The sequence below is a fragment of the Schistocerca gregaria genome, chromosome 2 (assembly GCF_023897955.1).
Source record: "Schistocerca gregaria isolate iqSchGreg1 chromosome 2, iqSchGreg1.2, whole genome shotgun sequence".
Classification (NCBI taxonomy): domain Eukaryota; kingdom Metazoa; phylum Arthropoda; class Insecta; order Orthoptera; family Acrididae; genus Schistocerca; species Schistocerca gregaria.
In genome coordinates this window covers 1,031,030,227-1,031,046,736 of record NC_064921.1, presented here as the reverse complement: position 1 = coordinate 1,031,046,736, position 16,510 = coordinate 1,031,030,227, and the positions used below count along the sequence as shown (strand labels likewise).

The following is a 16,510-nucleotide window of genomic DNA, read 5'->3' as shown; positions in this document are numbered from 1 at the left end:
CTGTGGCAACTTTCACAGGTGGTTCTGCCTCCTAGAGCATATATTATGCTCTGACAAGGACTTCGAATAACTTCCAGCAAAACGTGCTGTCTTATACAAGAAGTAGACCCGACCACTAGCTGACTACAGTTACAATATACAGGACTCCAGGTCCAATTTACAAGCACTGCACATGTTGTGAAAGTAGATAGGGCTGCATGAATTACACCACAGTTTGAAGATGTGGAAACAGTCAAACACTCTCCAGGGAAATCAGAATATCATACCACCTACAATCTGTTCAGTGACTTAGAGAGGTGCATTTTGATCCTAGACTAATGTTCTGTCAGTGGGTGCAAAAAGAAAAGCTGTAGGCAGCCCAACATTTGAGAATAATATTTTATTAACAGATGAAGCAGGGTTCACTCATTATGGCATGTTTAATTACAGTTCTCATATTTGGAGACATGGAGGCTCCAACCCACAGATGTCTGAGTCTCCACATCAGTGATGTTTCTCATGGAATGTGTGATCAGGCTTACTAGATAATCATCTCATTGGGCCATACATTTTATAAAAGAAACTCAGTTGGCAGAATAATCTTCAGTTACTGTGACATCATTTTGCAGGATTACTTAAGGATATCCCCTTAGAGCAAGGCTAGAGGATGTGGTACATTCTTGATGGAGCACCTGCACATTTTGCTGCTATCATGAGATGACATCTAATGCACTGATTTGGCCCAAGATAGACTGAGTGAGAAGAACCTGTATTGTAGCCTCAAAGATCACCTGCTCTGAACCCTATGGGTTTCAGTGTTATGTGTAGTGCATGCCACTCTAGTTAACATGGTTGAAGAACTAGTGAATTGACTTGTCAATGCTTGTGAAGAATTTCAAAAGCATCCTGGCATGTTTGAAATGATTTTAAACTCATTGCGGAGATAGATACAAGCCTGTATCCAGGTACAAATATGACACTTTGAACACCTCCTTTAACTATGAGTACAGTCATGTAACTGTTATTGTGACTATTCAAAACATCTGTATTATGACCAAAGTATGTCTAATATATTTTATTAATGTTGTACAGTATTGCTCCCTTTCCCTAAATGGGATAAATTCACACAGAGTGAAGTCAGTGGTGGCTAATAACCATAAAGTCACAATTCTCTCACAAAGAGTTCATTTTTGGACCTATGTTTACTGAGATGCTTCTGCATCTAGTATTGTGTACTTTCAACTGTATACATTTACACTATTAATATTTTAAACCCTGTGATATGACTGACACAGGATGTGCGGGGCAGGTGGATAGGGCAGGTGTTGCACCTGCATCTCTTCCAGAGCTGTGACTCCTGTTCCATGTCAACACATGCCTCTAATCCTCCAACAATCCCACTGTAAAGGAACAATCCCTTCATAACTCAGTATCTCCCCAGACTAGATTTCCTTCATCAAGGCTTTAATTACTTATCACCGTACTCATAAATGAGGAACATCATACCCACAATTCATACAACTCCCAGTGTCTTATTCAATCACTCGCCCAATATAACTGGTTCATCCTTATGTCATGCCTACTCCCAACCTCCGTTCCCCCTGGATCCCTCGCCCCAATAATATCTTTTCTTAACTACACTAGACTCTCACTAATCCGGCCATTCCTGGCACATATGGGTGCCAGATTAGTGAAAGTGCCAGATTACTGAGTGTCTGAAATTTATTTTATTCACTAATTTTATTTTTCATTTATTTTGAAAATATAAGGGATATAGTGTACAGTACTTTATTAAAACAAACTAAAACAAAGGATACAATTTTAAAACATAGATGATATACTTTATTAAATCCAAAAATACATTTATTTTCAAAGAAAACTTAGTCCTTGAGTGATACTGTACATAATTATACAGTCATATCACTCACTATGAAACATGTCCCTAATTTTTAATTGCTGCAATGATGCTATGCGATGGTGGCATGCTTTATCATCAACCACTTTACAAGCATTACATCGGTACTGCATGTATCTGGTTGTTGCGTAATGAACTCCAGGAAGACCTTGGCAGCTTCAGCACCAGTAGTGTGAGAAATCTTCATGCTCTCTCCTCCTGTGTCTTCTTTTTCATCACTTTCATCATTACTTCCTTGCACACTTTTGATTATTTCTTCATCTGTTTATGTTTGGTCCATATCACAGTTTTCTTCCTTCAGCCACAGAGTTACATATGTTCATCATCAATTTCCTCTCCTCTTGGAAGGTTGTGGAACTTGTCAGTGTACAAAGTAATGATAATCCTGAATTGACTGGCTCATCACTGTCACCCACTACTGGATCCAACTCATCATCAATGGATGGCCTCAGTTTTCTCCAGCTCTTCATTATGGTAGCACTCTCCACTTTATCCCATGCTTCAGCTGCATGGAACACAACATCACGTATGTTAATTGCTTTCCATGCCTTCAGCATAGTCTCGATACAGTCATTTTCACTTTCATTCAACAAGGAGACGAGAAGTGAATGTTGATAATAACGTTTAATTGATTCCAAAATTCCCTGGTCATTGGCTGAATCAGGCCTGTCACATTGGGTGGGAGAAAGGATAGTTGTACATGTACACCATCGGACTTTAGAGGAATACCTGCAGGATGACTGGGAGCATTACAATTATAAGGGTAGTTTTAAGTGGAAGCTTTTTCCTCTTTAGCTCTTGTCTCATTGCTGGTACAAATGTTTCAAGGAACCACTGAGAGAATATTTGTCTGCCCATACATGCTTTCTTCTGAGTGCAATACTGCACTGGTAGAATATTTATGTCAGTGTGTTGAAAACAATGTGGATGTTGGGATTCTCCAATCACCATAAGCGGTGGTTTATGACTTGCATTTGCATTGCAACATGCCATTAATGTTATGCAGTTTCTGTTGCTTATAACCACGAGCTTCCTTCTCATTCTTGGCAGCTAATGTTTTTGAACGAAGCATCATTACGAGTCCTGTTTCATCAGCATTATACAAGACATCAGCAGTTAAATCTTCTTCCTCTGTTATCTTCCGTGTCTTGCTCACAAACTCATAAGCATCTCTATTGTTAGCTGAGTGACCTTTCCCAGTTACTGTCAACAGTTGAATGCCATGTCGTTTTTCCAGTTGGTTAGCCAACCTTCGCTTGCTACAAACAAGTTACTACCACCAAGTTGTTTGTCAAATGTAGCTGCTTTTCCTTTATAATTGGGCCACATACTGGAATGCCTTTATTGCATTGTTGTTTTTAACCATCTACAAACAGCTATTTCCGGTACTTCATTCTCTCTCATTCGCATAACCTTCCGTTTTCCCAACTCACTATCCATTTGTGTTGAGTACTATGCAATCCCCAACGAACAATACACATTGAAACTCTTGCCCTCTGAGAACTAGAGCAACATGCACAATGCCACCTCATAAAGCTCTCCACCCTGCTCACTTCCTACTCTTACCTTGGAGTATCTCTGTCCACCACCTCTACAACATCCTTCAAATCTCATCCATGTCCCCTCATAGCTGGCAAACCATGTCTCACAAACCTACTACATTTACCCCGCCCTCCAAAACTCCCTCCCACCACCACATATAATCCAGAACCTAAACAAACCCGAAACACAGTCATAAACATTTCCTCCTGAAGCCTAAGCCCCCCAGAAATACCAGTCCTTTCCAAAAGCCTCACCTTTTGTCCCACTCCCAAATTCAATCATGCAGGACATTTTAAAGACCTACTCTCCTTCTCCCGGTACCTACTGCTGCGCTAGTATTAGTCTTAGTCATAGGAAAGGGGAATTTTGATAAAATTCAGTAAAAAGGCGTGGTTGGGCAATGACGTCTGGGGCTGCTGGTGGTCTGTGGTAATAGTCGGCAGCCAGTAGGCCAGACAGGGTAAATACAGCGTGGAGCTATAGTGGCGTATTGCATGTACGATTTGCTTCGAGTGGTGAAATAGCGAGGCAGGGATCTGCAGCATTGCTTTAAGTTATTGCGACGTATGAGGTGAGGCAGTAGGCCAGAGGCAGGAGTGGCAATGTGTAAGTGGCTGATGTATGGGAATTTACCCCTGACGTAGTTTCTGTCTCTCTCTGACACTACGTCAGAAATGAGAGGAAAAGCAGTACAGATAGTCAGGTACTTTTAGCTTGAGGGGCTGTGCCAGGTCAGTCGAGAGTTGGGATGGACCTGTGCTGATCTATGCTTATAGGGGCCAGTCAGGCAGCAATGTTGTAAATACTCTGTGTAAACCTGTGCTTTATTTCTATGTATTTGTTCGGACTGTATTCTGCCTCCAGAGCCGCAACAAGGGGCGCGACAGAACGACAGCCGCGTACTTGGAAATTTCAAGGTCTGCCTGAAGAAGGGTAGTGCCAGCAGTCTGCAGTGGTTCCAGGATGGGCCACATTTGCTTCCCACCTGGCGTACCAGAGTCCAAGCAAAGGCGTACGCTGCGGGGGACATGGCAGTGCTCCAGTGGCAACAGGGACAGCAGCAGGTGTCGCCATCCGGCAAATATCACTAGCGGCAAGTTGTGGCTTGAACTCCAGGAGGGTGCGGGTTCGAGTCCAGTCTCGTCCTGGGAACAGCAGCAACCAAGGGCCACGAGTGACCAGTACAACCACCTTTGTCCCATTGTCGGACAGAGCAGGCCAAACAGGGCTGAGGGCAGCAGGGACCAGGTTCTGTAACAGTCTCTGGAATCGCAGGCAGCTACACAATGCAAGATGCAATGCCTCAGTGGGCGATGACCAGGCAGAGTGTGGCCGACTCCCAGCTGAGTGACCTTGATGAAGGACCAGCGGCGTCGGCATACCAGGAGTTGCTGAGCTGGTTGGAGTCGCAAAACAGTGCTGCGAGCAGCACGCCGACACTACGCTGTGCCCATTGTAGTACTGTAAATTATGTGAATAAAGGAATATTCTGAATACCACTGTATCACACTGCACTGTCCCCTGATGCTATTGAACTTGCTCGGCCTCCTGATGAATTAAGGCGCAGTGGGTCCTGGCTTCGGCTTGGCCATCTCGAGTCCCAGGTTTGACCATCGACAACCAGCAAACACTGTAGTGGAAACAGTTTTTCGCCAAAAACTCTACCAATCAGACTCAACCAAAGACCAATATTGATGCCTGTCTAACTCTGTTCACACTTCCAGCCAACCGTGATCCATCTCCACTGCTTCCAAATCTCCACATGTTAAGTTTCCAGAATTTCTTAATCTCAAACCTTACCTCACTATCATTCCCCAAGTCCCTCAACATGCAAACTAACCTTACATCCACAGAAAGAGCTTTATGATCCTACCTGCAGACAAAGACTCCACCACTGTTGTTTTGAATCACGAGGTATACCTGGCAAAAGGACTCCACCAGCTGTCAGATACATCCACCTATAAACCTTGCCAGAGTGACCCCATTCCAAAAATGCAGTAGGATCTCCAGTCACTCCTCAAATCCTTAGGCCCATCCCAGAACCTCACCCTAGAGTCCATCTCTCTGCTTACCCCTACCACTCCCCACACTCCTACCTTCCATGAACCCAACCACCTAGGATGCCCCATTGTGGCTAGTTACTGTGCCTCCACTGAGAGAATCATTGTTCTTGTAGACCAACACCTTCAACCTATGACCCAGAACCTATCCTCCTATAAAAGATACCATTTCCTCACTTGACTCTTCACAGTTCCTGTCCCTTTACCACACTGTGACCTGCTCATCACTATTGATGCCACCTCCCTTTACACTAACACCCTCATGTCCATGGCCTCACCAGTACTGAACACTACCTTTCCCAATGCCTGATGGATTCCAAACCAACAACCTTCTTCCTAGTCACAATGACCAACTACATCCTCACTGACAATGACTTCTCCTTTGAAGGCACTATCTACAAACAAATCCAAGGTATGGTTATGGGCATCTGCATGGCACCATCCTATGCCAACCTGTTCATGGGCCATCTAGGGGAATCCTTCCTAAACACTCAGAATCCTAAACCCCTCACCTAGTTCAGATTCACTGATGACATCTTTGCAATCTGGGTTGAGGGTGAGGGCATCCTACCCACTTTATTCCAGAACCTCAGCAACTTTTCATCCATTTGCTTCACCTGGTCCTACTCAACCCAACAAGCCACCTTCCCAGATGTTGACCTCCACCTCAAAGATGGCTACATCAGTACCTCTATCCATATCAAATCTAGTAATCACCAGCAATACCTCCGCTTCGACAGTTGCCACGAGCTCCATACCAAGAAGTCCTTCCATACAGCCTAGTCACCCATGCCCATCACATCTGCAGCGACAAGTGTTCCCTCTCGAAATATACTGAGGGTCTCACTGAAGCCTTCACAGACAGTCATGTATATGTGAGTTGCATTTGCATAAGTGTGTGTGAGTTGCATTTGTATGAATGTGTGTGTGTGTGTGTGTGTGTGTGTGTGTGTGTGTGTGTGTGTGTGTGTGTGTGTGTGCGTGTGAATTATTTTTGACAAAGGCCTTACTGGCTGGAAGCTTTATTTGTGACAGTCTTTTTGTTGTGCCTATCTGTGACTCAGCATCTCTGCTATATGGTGAGTAGCAACTTCCCTTTTCATAATACTGTTTTTCATTCCATCCTGGATTTTCCACTGTTTGAAAATACCCAAAAAATTATTTGCAGCATTATTACTACCACTAGCACAAAAACACTAACATTTTACTTGATTCTAATTGCCAACTGTGTTCATAATTGAAAAAAAAAATGCCTTACAAGCATCTCCTTACATAAAGAAGAAATACTTAGTTAAGCTATTCACCTGTAGCTGTTATGTGTTGACGAAGCTCTTGCATAAGTGCATCCATTTCTGCCTGAACAGTAGTCAACTCTCCTTTCATGACAGATACCGCTTCATCTGTTGATAGTCCCTCATAGTCAACGGCTGTGCCACGTTTCTCACCAGTGGCACGTCTCTCATCTGATCTGGAATCAGATATGTCATCTGATGTGAAGTAGATTAAGTACTGAAATTACACATATGCTTGTTGTTTCAGTGGATATTTATCTTAATAGTTTCTTTTAACCATTCTTGTAAATAATGTATGAGATGGTGGAGAGTCTTATGTTATTTCTCATGATAACAGATATCAGAAGACAATATTTGTTGTTTTACATAATGAAACACTTTGTATCCATTTACAAAAGTTCTGTATTTGTTGAAGCATTTCAATTCTAATATAACGAGGACTGCATTGGTGAAGAAATCCAGGGCATTTGAACTAACATGGTCAGAGTATAACTTAATTTCAGGTGCAGGCTTTCAGAGCTACAAGACGTCAAAAAACTCTGATCTGAACACACATATATTTTAAAAGAGGAATATAACATGCTATACCATTTAACTCTGTGTTAAATTTATTTAACTGTCAATATTAGCTTCAAAAAGCAATTGAAATTAACAGGAAAAAAAAAAACAAGGCTGCTGCAGAGATTTCAGTTATGTCTTGTAGTGAATTCTTACTCAATCATTTTTAATATTATCTGGAAACCGTCACATGATATATGCTAAGCTTTACAAATAAAGGAAAAGAAGCACCATAGATATTTTTGGGAAAGACTGTATATAAACAGCAATATTTTATGGTTGAAGTAAGTCTATTATGTCCAACATTCTCCAAAATATATATACAGATCACCTTGCTGAACTCAAAAAATAAATGCAGTAATTTGAATACAGCTAGAAGAACTTTTTGTGATTACCCTTTTAATCACAGATGACCAGATGGTGGTTACAACCCATGAAGAAGGTATCTTTTATATGGTGAGAAAATTAATACACAGATATGGCAAATGGGGACTAAAATTGAACATCAAAAGGCAGGAAATGCAGTCATTCGATCTTGAAGTATCAGTCATATTTGCTGATGACATCAGAATTTCAATACACACATCAAATAAAGTTTTGCATTACCATGGAGAGAGACAGGAACTGTCAATGATATGCCTTGCTCAGGCTGCCCAAGGGCTACGACTGCAATGGATGACCACTACCTACAGATGATGGCTTGGAGGAACCCTGACAGCAATGCCACTTTGTTAAATAATGCTTTTTGTGCAGCAACAGGACATTGTGTTATGACTCAAACTATGCGCAATATGGCTGCATGATGCACAACTTCACTCCCGACGTCCATGGCGAGGTCCGTCTTTGCAACCATGACACCATGCAGTGGCAGTGCAGTACAGATGGGCCCAACAACATGCCAAATGGACCGCTCAGGATTGGCAACACATTCTCTCAATCAGAGAATCATCAGAGACCTGTTTGGAGGCAACCCAGTCAGGCTGAATGCCTTAGACACACAGTCCAGTGAGTGCAGCAAGATGGAGGTTCTGTGCTGTTTTCGGGTGGCATTTACATGGGGCCAATGTACGCCGCCGGTGGTCATGGAAGGCGCTGCAACAGCTATATGATATGTGAATGCCACCCTCCTACCAATAGTGCAACCATATCAGCAGCATGTTGGCAAGGCATTCATCTTCATGGATGACAATTCACTCCCCTATGGAGCACATCTTGTGAATGACTTGCTTCAGGATAATGACATCGCTCAACTAGAGTGGCCAGCATGTTCTCCAGACATGAACCCTGTTGAACGTGCCTGGGATAGATTGAAAAGGGCTGTTCATGGATAACATGACCCACCAACCACTCTGAGGGATGTATGTCAAATATCCATTGAAGAGAGACCAATAGTGCCTTGATGAACTTGTGGATAGTATGCCACAATGAACACAGGTATGCATCAATGCAAGAGGATGTGCTACTGGGTATTAGAGGTACCAGTGTGTATGGCAGTCTGGACCACCACTTCTGAAGGTATTGCTGTATGGTGGTACAACATGCAATGTGTGGTTTTCATGAGCAATAAAAAGGGCAGAAATGATGTTTATGTTGATCTCTACTCCAATTTTCTGTACAGGTTCCAGAACTCACAGAGCTGAGGTGATGCAAAACTTTTTTTCGTGTATGTAGTAGCTGCTGACAAAGCCTCAATGAAAGTAACAACAGATACTTCGATGTCCCTAGTTACTAGCTGGTTTCAAAAAAATAAGATAATAATAAGTAAAGAAAAAACGGTCTTTATAGATTTCCACTATTACAAGAATTTAATAAAATACTATATCCTGACAACACATTAGTGAAATCAGTCACTTACACTAAAGTTCTAGGGATATGTATTCAAAACAGTTTAAAATTGAATTGTCATGTAAAAGAAGCCAAAGTGCAAGCAGGTAAACAGTCATTCAGGAATATTATGCATACTTCCATTTATTACTCTGGTATGGGCTGATCTTCTGGTGAAACTCTGCCATCAGCATAAAAATCTTTAGGATGCAGAAAAGAGTAGTCAGGGCAATTGGCAAACTAAGAAACTGGGAACACATAGACCACATTTCCTACAGCTGAAAACAATGAGCCTAATAAGCCCTTACATATATGAGTGTATCCTGTTTGCAAACGAGTATCTTTTAAGCAGTACTGGATGCCTATGACAAAATAAGCTTCTCCATAGCCACAACAAAAGAAACATCAGTAGTATCCACATGTCCCAGTATAGAACAGTATTGTATCAAGAAAGTATTTCACAGATAACAGTTAAATTCTCAACAGCCTACCTAGTGATTTAAAACTTCAGTAATGCATTTAAATATAACCTTAAGTCATTTATGATGGAATAGTGTTTTTATTCAGGAAAAGAATTTTAAAATTATAAAAAAAATGCATTGTAAGCTGAATAAGTAATTATGACTAAATTCAAATTGTGTTGTTTTTGTTAGTAGAGTAGAAATAAAAAATTTGATGTTCACCGATTTATGACCATTATTTGTAAACTGAATTTTTCTTGTTTTCTCTCTCTCTCTGTCTTCTTCATTCTCATATTTGACTTGTTCTATATTCATATATTAGTAATTAAGTATGTAATGAATCTAAATGGACCAAATAAGTCTAATGAAATTTAACAATGAGTAATTGTGAAAGTATAAATATCTAGGGAATGTAATTAATGACCTCCCCCCATGAACCATGGACCTTGCCGTTGGTGGGGAGGCTTGTGTGCCTCAGCGATACAGATAGCCGTACCGTAGGTGCAACCACAATGGAGGGGTATCTGTTAAGAGGCCAGACAAACGTGTGGTTCCTATGGTTGCTGTGCTGGTACTGTGAACGGCTGAAAGCAAGGGGAAACTACAGCCGTAATTTTTCCTGAGGGCATGCAGCTTTACTGTATGATTAAATGATGATGACGTCCTCTTGGGTAAAATATTCCGGAGGTAAAATAGTCCCCCATTCGGATCTCCGGGCGGGGACTACTCAAGAGGATGTCGTTATCAGGAGAAAGAAAACTGGCGTTCTGCGGATCGGAGCGTGGAATGTCAGATCCCTTAATCGGGCAGGTAGGTTAGAAAATTTAAAAAGGGAAATGGGTAGGTTAAAGTTAGATATAGTAGGAATTAGTGAAGTCCGGTGGCAGGAGGAACAAGACCTCTGGTCAGGTGACTACAGGGTTATAAATACAAAATCAAATAGGGGTAATGCAGGAGTAGGTTTAATAATGAATAGGAAAATAGGAATGCGGGTAAGCTACTACAAACAGCATAGTGAACGCATTATTGTGGCCAAGATAGATACGAAGCCGACACCTACTACAGTAGTACAAGTTTATATGCCAACTAGCTCTGCAGATGACGAAGAAATTGAAGAAATGTATGATGAAATAAAAGAAATTATTCAGATAGTGAAGGGAGATGAAAATTTAATAGTCATGGGTGACTGGAATTCGAGTGTAGGAAAATGGAGAGAGGTGGATATGGATTGGGGCTAAGAAATGAAAGAGGCAGCCGCCTGGTAGAATTTTGCACAGAGCACAACTTAATCATAGCTAACACTTGGTTTAAGAATCATGAAAGAAGGTTCTATACATGGAAGAACCCTGGAGATACTAAAAGGTATCAGATTATATAATGCTAAGGCAGAGATTTAGGAACCAGGTTTTAAATTGTAAGACATTTCCAGGGGCAGATGTGATCTCTGACCACAATCTATTGGTTATGACCTGTAGACTAAAACTGAAGAAACTGCAAAAAGGTGGGAATTTAAGGAGATGGGACCTGGATAAACTGAAAGAACCAGAGGTTGTACAGAGTTTCAGGGAGAGCATAACGGAACAATTGTTAGGAATGGGGGAAATAAATACAGTAGAAGAAGAATGGGTAGCTTTGAGGGATGAGGTACTGAAGGCAGCAGAGGATCAAGTAGGTAAAAAGACGAGGGCTAGTAGAAATCCTTGGGTAACAGAAGAAATATTGAATTTAATTGATGAAGGAGAAAATATAAAAATGTAGTAAATGAAGCAGGCAAAAAGGAATACAAACGTCTCAAAAATGAGATCAACAGGAAGTGCAAAATGGCTAAGCAGGGATGGCTAGAGGACAAATGTAAGGATGTAGATGGTTATCTCACTAGAGGTAAGATAGATACTGCCTACAGAAAAACTAAAGAGACCTTTGGAGATAAGATAACCACTTGTATGAACATCAAGAGCTCAGATGGAAACCCAGTTCTAAGTAAACAAGGGAAAGCAGAAAGGTGGAAGGAGTATATAGAGGGTCTATACAAGGGCGATGTACTTGAGGACAATATTATGGAAATGGAAGAGGATTTAGATGAAGATGAAATGGGAGATACGATACTGCGTGAAGAGTTTGACAGAGCACTGAAAGACCTGAGTCGAAACTAGGCCCCCGGAGTAGACAACATTCCATTGGAACTACTGACGGCCTTGGGAGAGCCAGTCCTGACAAAACTCTACCATCTGGTGAGCAAGATGTATGAAACAGGCGAAATACCCTCAGATGTCAAGAAGAATGTAATAATTCCAATCCCAAAGAAAGCAGGTGTTGACAGATGTGAAAATGATCGAACTATCAGTTTAATAAGTCATAGCTGCAAAACACTAAAGTGAATTCTTTACAGATGAATGGAAAAACTAGTAGAAGTCAAGCTCGAGGAGGATCAGTTTGGATTCCGTAGAAATGTTGGAACACGTGAGGCAATACTGACACTATGACTTATCTTAGAAGCTAGATTATGGAAGGGCAAACTTACGTTTCTAGCATTTGTAGACTTAGAGAAAGCTTTTGAAAATGTTGACTGGAATACTCTCTTTCTAATTCTAAAGGTGGCAGGGGTAAAATACAGGGAGCGAAAGGCTATTTACAATTTGTACAGAAATGAGATGGCAGTTATAAGAGTCTAGGGACATGAAAGGGATGCAGTGGTTGGGAAGGGAGTGAGACAGGGTTATAGTCTCTCCCCGATGTTATTCAATCTGTATATTGAGCAAGCAGTGAAGGAAACAAAAGAAAACTTTGGAGTAGGTATTAAAATCCATGGAGTAGAAATAAAAAATTTGATGTTCACCGATGACAATGTAATTCTGTCAGAGACAGCAAAGGACTTGCAAGAGCAGTTGAACGGAATGGACAGTGTCTTGAAAGGAGGATATAAGATGAACATCAACAAAAGCAAAACGAGGATAATGGAATGTAGTTGAATTAAGTCGGGTGATTCTGAGGGAATTAGATTAGGAAATGAGACACTTAAAGTAGTAAAGGAGTTTTGCTATTTGGGGAGCAAAATAACTGATGATAGCCGAAGTGAGAGGATATAAAATGTAGATTGGCAATGGCAAGGAAAGCGTTTCTGAAGAAGAGAAATTTGTATGGAGTGTAGCCATGTATGGAAGTGAAACATGGCCGATAAATAGTTTGGACAAGAAGAGAATAGAAGCTTTCGAAATGTGGTGCTACAGAAGAATGCTGAAGATTAGATGGGTAGATCACATAACTAATGAGGAAGTATTGAATAGGATTGGGGAGAAGAGAAGTTTGTGGCACAACTTGACCAGAAGAAGGGATCGGTTGGTAGGACATGTTCTGATGTATCAAGGGATCACCAATTTAGTATTGGAGGGATAGCGTGGAGGGTAAAAATCGTAGAGGGAGACCAAGAGATGAATACACTAAGCAGATTGAGAAGGATGTAGGTTGCAGTAGGTACTGGGAGATGAAGAAGCTTGCACAGGAGAGAGTAGCATGGAAAGCTGCATCAAACCAGTCTCAGGACTGAAGACCACAACAACAACAACATAATTAATGAAGATGGAACATATGAAGATGTCTTGAGAAACACACTGAGCCCAGGAAGGAAAGCAATTCCAAAACTGAACTCCGTTTTATGGTGCACAAAATACAGGTTGAAAACAAAAGTTAATATACAGGGTGATTCAAAAAGAATACCACAACTTTAGGAATTTAAAACTCTGCAATGACAAATGGCAGAGCTAAGCACTATCTGTCGGCGAATTAAGGGAGCTATAAAGTTTCATTTAGGTGTACATTTGTTCGCTTGAGGCGCTGTTGACTAAGCATCAGTGTCAGTTGATGCTAAGATGGCGACCGCTCAACAGAAAGCTTTTTGTGTTATTGAGTACGGCAGAATTGAATTGACGACAGTTGTTCAGTGTGCATTTCGAATTAAGTATGGTGTTAAACCTCCTGATAGGTGGTGTATTAAACGTTGGTATAAACAGTTTACAGAGAATGGGTGTTTGTGCAAAGGGAAAAGTTCTGGACGGCCAAGAACGAGTGATGAAAATGTAACATGCATCCAGCAAGCATTTGTTCGCAGCCCAGGAAAATCAACTCGCGGAGCTAGCAGAGAGCTGCAAATTCCACAATCAACTGTATGGAGAGTCCTACAAAAAAGTTTAGTTATGAAACCTTATCATCTGAAATTGATTCAAGCACTGTCTGCAGCTGATAAGATTAAAAGAATCGATTTCTGTGATTTTATCCTTGCTCAAATGGAAACAGGTGAATCTTTCATTTCAAAGATTGTGTTTAGTGATGAAGCAACTTTCCACACTAATGGGAGAGTCAACTGTCACAATGTCTGTATATGGAGCACTGAGAATCCACGGGAAACAACTCAGTATGAACGTGACTTGCCTAAGGTGAACGTTTTCTGTGCCATTTTAGCCAATAAAATTTTTGGTCCATTTTCTTCGAAGGTGCTACTGTAACTGGACTACAGTATCTGGAGATGTTAGAGAATTGGCTGTTCCCTCAGCTCGAACAAGAAGCACAACAATTCTTATTTCAGCAGGATGGAGCGCCACCACATTGGCACTTATCTGTCCGTAACTACCTGAACGTCAACTACCCGAGGCGATGGATCGGCCGCCAGGCAGCCCGTGACAGATCACTTCATCACTGGCCTCCAAGAAGCCCTGATCTTACCCCCTGTGATTTTTTCTTATGGTGTTTTGGCCACCTCTCCCAGCCACCATTGATGATTTGAAACGAGAAATAACAGCAGCTATCCAAACAGTTACGCCTGATATGCTACAGAGAGTGTGGAACGAGTTGGAGTATCGGGTTGATATTGCTCGAGTGTCTGGAGGGGGCCATATTGAACATCTCTGAACTTGTTTTTGAGTGAAAGAAAAAAAAAACTTTTTAAATACTCTTTGTAATGATGTATAACAGAAGGTTATATTATGTTTCTTTCATTAAATACACATTTTTAAAGTTGTGGTATTCTTTTTGAATCACCCTGTATAAAACACAATTATTGAGCCAATTACCTTTGATGGCTTTCAGTGCTAGATGACTATGGAGAAGAACCTCAAGAAGATCAAATCTGTAGAAATTGACTTTGTAAGATGAGAATCAAGGATCTCCTGTTTGAAACATAGAACAAATGAGGATGTATGGGAAATAACACACAGGAAAGTAACATAATAGATTAAATAAAATATAGACAATTTTTCTAATTTTTGGACACTTAATGAGAATGGGAAAATAAAGAAAACCCAAGAATATATTTGAATGCAGACTGAAAAACAGAAGGCACAGAGGTAGACCACAACTTAAATGGATTCAAGGGATAGAAAGGAGTAGGACCAATAGAAACTTGACCATTGGCCTGTCTACATCATTTTCTATGTACCAAGTGTAATATCTGAAAGATATTTTGTCATGCATTTTGTAATACCATTTCTTAATTGTCATAAATTTTGTAAATATTTATTATAAGAAAATTGTCTTGGTTGTTATGATGAAAGAGATATATACACATGGAATTTTTGACCAATGTGTTGTTATTTTTGTATTTAATAATCTATGGACTATGAGTGGGGTAAAGCAGATTAAGTGCTGTGGAGTAGTTTGCCAACAGAAGAAGTATGTGGCCAAATGTTATCAAGGTTGGGCAAGTGTAGCACATGTCTAAATAACAGTTCCCAAAATTATCTTTTTGTATTTGTGAACCACAAAGAAAAAGTGTTGTTTAAAATTTGTGAAATGATCTCAAGAATATATAAAGAAAGTGAAAACTGAAACATGTTCATTATTTTGATTAGAATTAATACAACAATATCAAAGCCATGAACTCCTGCAAATCCAAATATTTTACCAATATTCTACAGGTAAGTGAGAAAGAAGACCCCCTACAAGTGAACCATGAGAAACAGTGAAAAAGAATTTTACCAGCTGAGTACCAATTATTTTGATCAATCAACATTTCTGAACTTTCCAACGTTTGCTCAGTGTGCTGTTACAAAGGACAAAGTATATGTCCTGAAAATCAGCAGAGACAGAGTTTAAGTAATTAATTTGTCTCAGTAATTAGAGGGGGGGGGAGGAGGGTCAGAAGATGCACTAAATAGATTATTATGGAGGCTGAGATGCAGGATGTAGCAGGAGCCCTAGGACACACATCAATACAATTTACATCAGAGAACACTGACCCCAGCTTTTGGAACTCCTATGTCATCTCTTTAGTAGGGAAAGGGATTCATTGGGGATGGCTTAAAAGCCAGAAAGGACTCAAGGGACATGAGTGCTTGCTACATCACACAAGTTGTTTGGATCCTGCAGTGGAACAGATCAATTGTACAAACTAGTACATAATCTGATCCCATAACTTTAATATAGAATGTGATACATATGTCGTAGGAGTAACTGTATTTATAATTACTGTTAACATTCTGAGATTCATAATTCAATGTTTCGCCAGGAGGCAAATGTAATTATACTAAGGAGGAAGTTCGGGTCGGTTACGCCAAACAATACTCCCCTTTTGCAATAGTTTGTTTATTCACCTCTTTACACAAACAAGGCTTACACAGAACTGCCATGGCAGCACTCTACAAACATAATGTTTAGCTTAGTTCAAAGATGATACTCAGATCGATTCTGGTGTCAACCTCATTGGCGCCACATCTACATCTACATCTACATCTACATCTACATCTACATGACTACCCTGCAATTCACATTTAAGTGCTTGGCAGAGGGTTCATCGAACCACAATCATACTATCTCTCTACTATTCCACTCCCGAACAGCGCGCGGGAAAAATGAACACCTAAACATTTCTGTTCGAACTCTGATTTCTCT

The 16,510-nt window shown here is 40.6% G+C and overlaps 1 protein-coding gene across 1 annotated transcript in view; it reads right to left on the bottom strand.

Annotated features, from left to right (window-relative positions):
- The window catches only part of LOC126335550 (uncharacterized), a 432,035-nt gene that overhangs the window by 141,217 nt on the left and 274,308 nt on the right, over positions 1-16,510 (bottom strand). Inside the window, exon 8 of the mRNA XM_049998951.1 lies at positions 6,801-6,964. Within this exon, the coding sequence (XP_049854908.1) occupies positions 6,801-6,964 (164 nt within the window). The remainder of the gene's footprint in view (positions 1-6,800; positions 6,965-16,510) is intronic.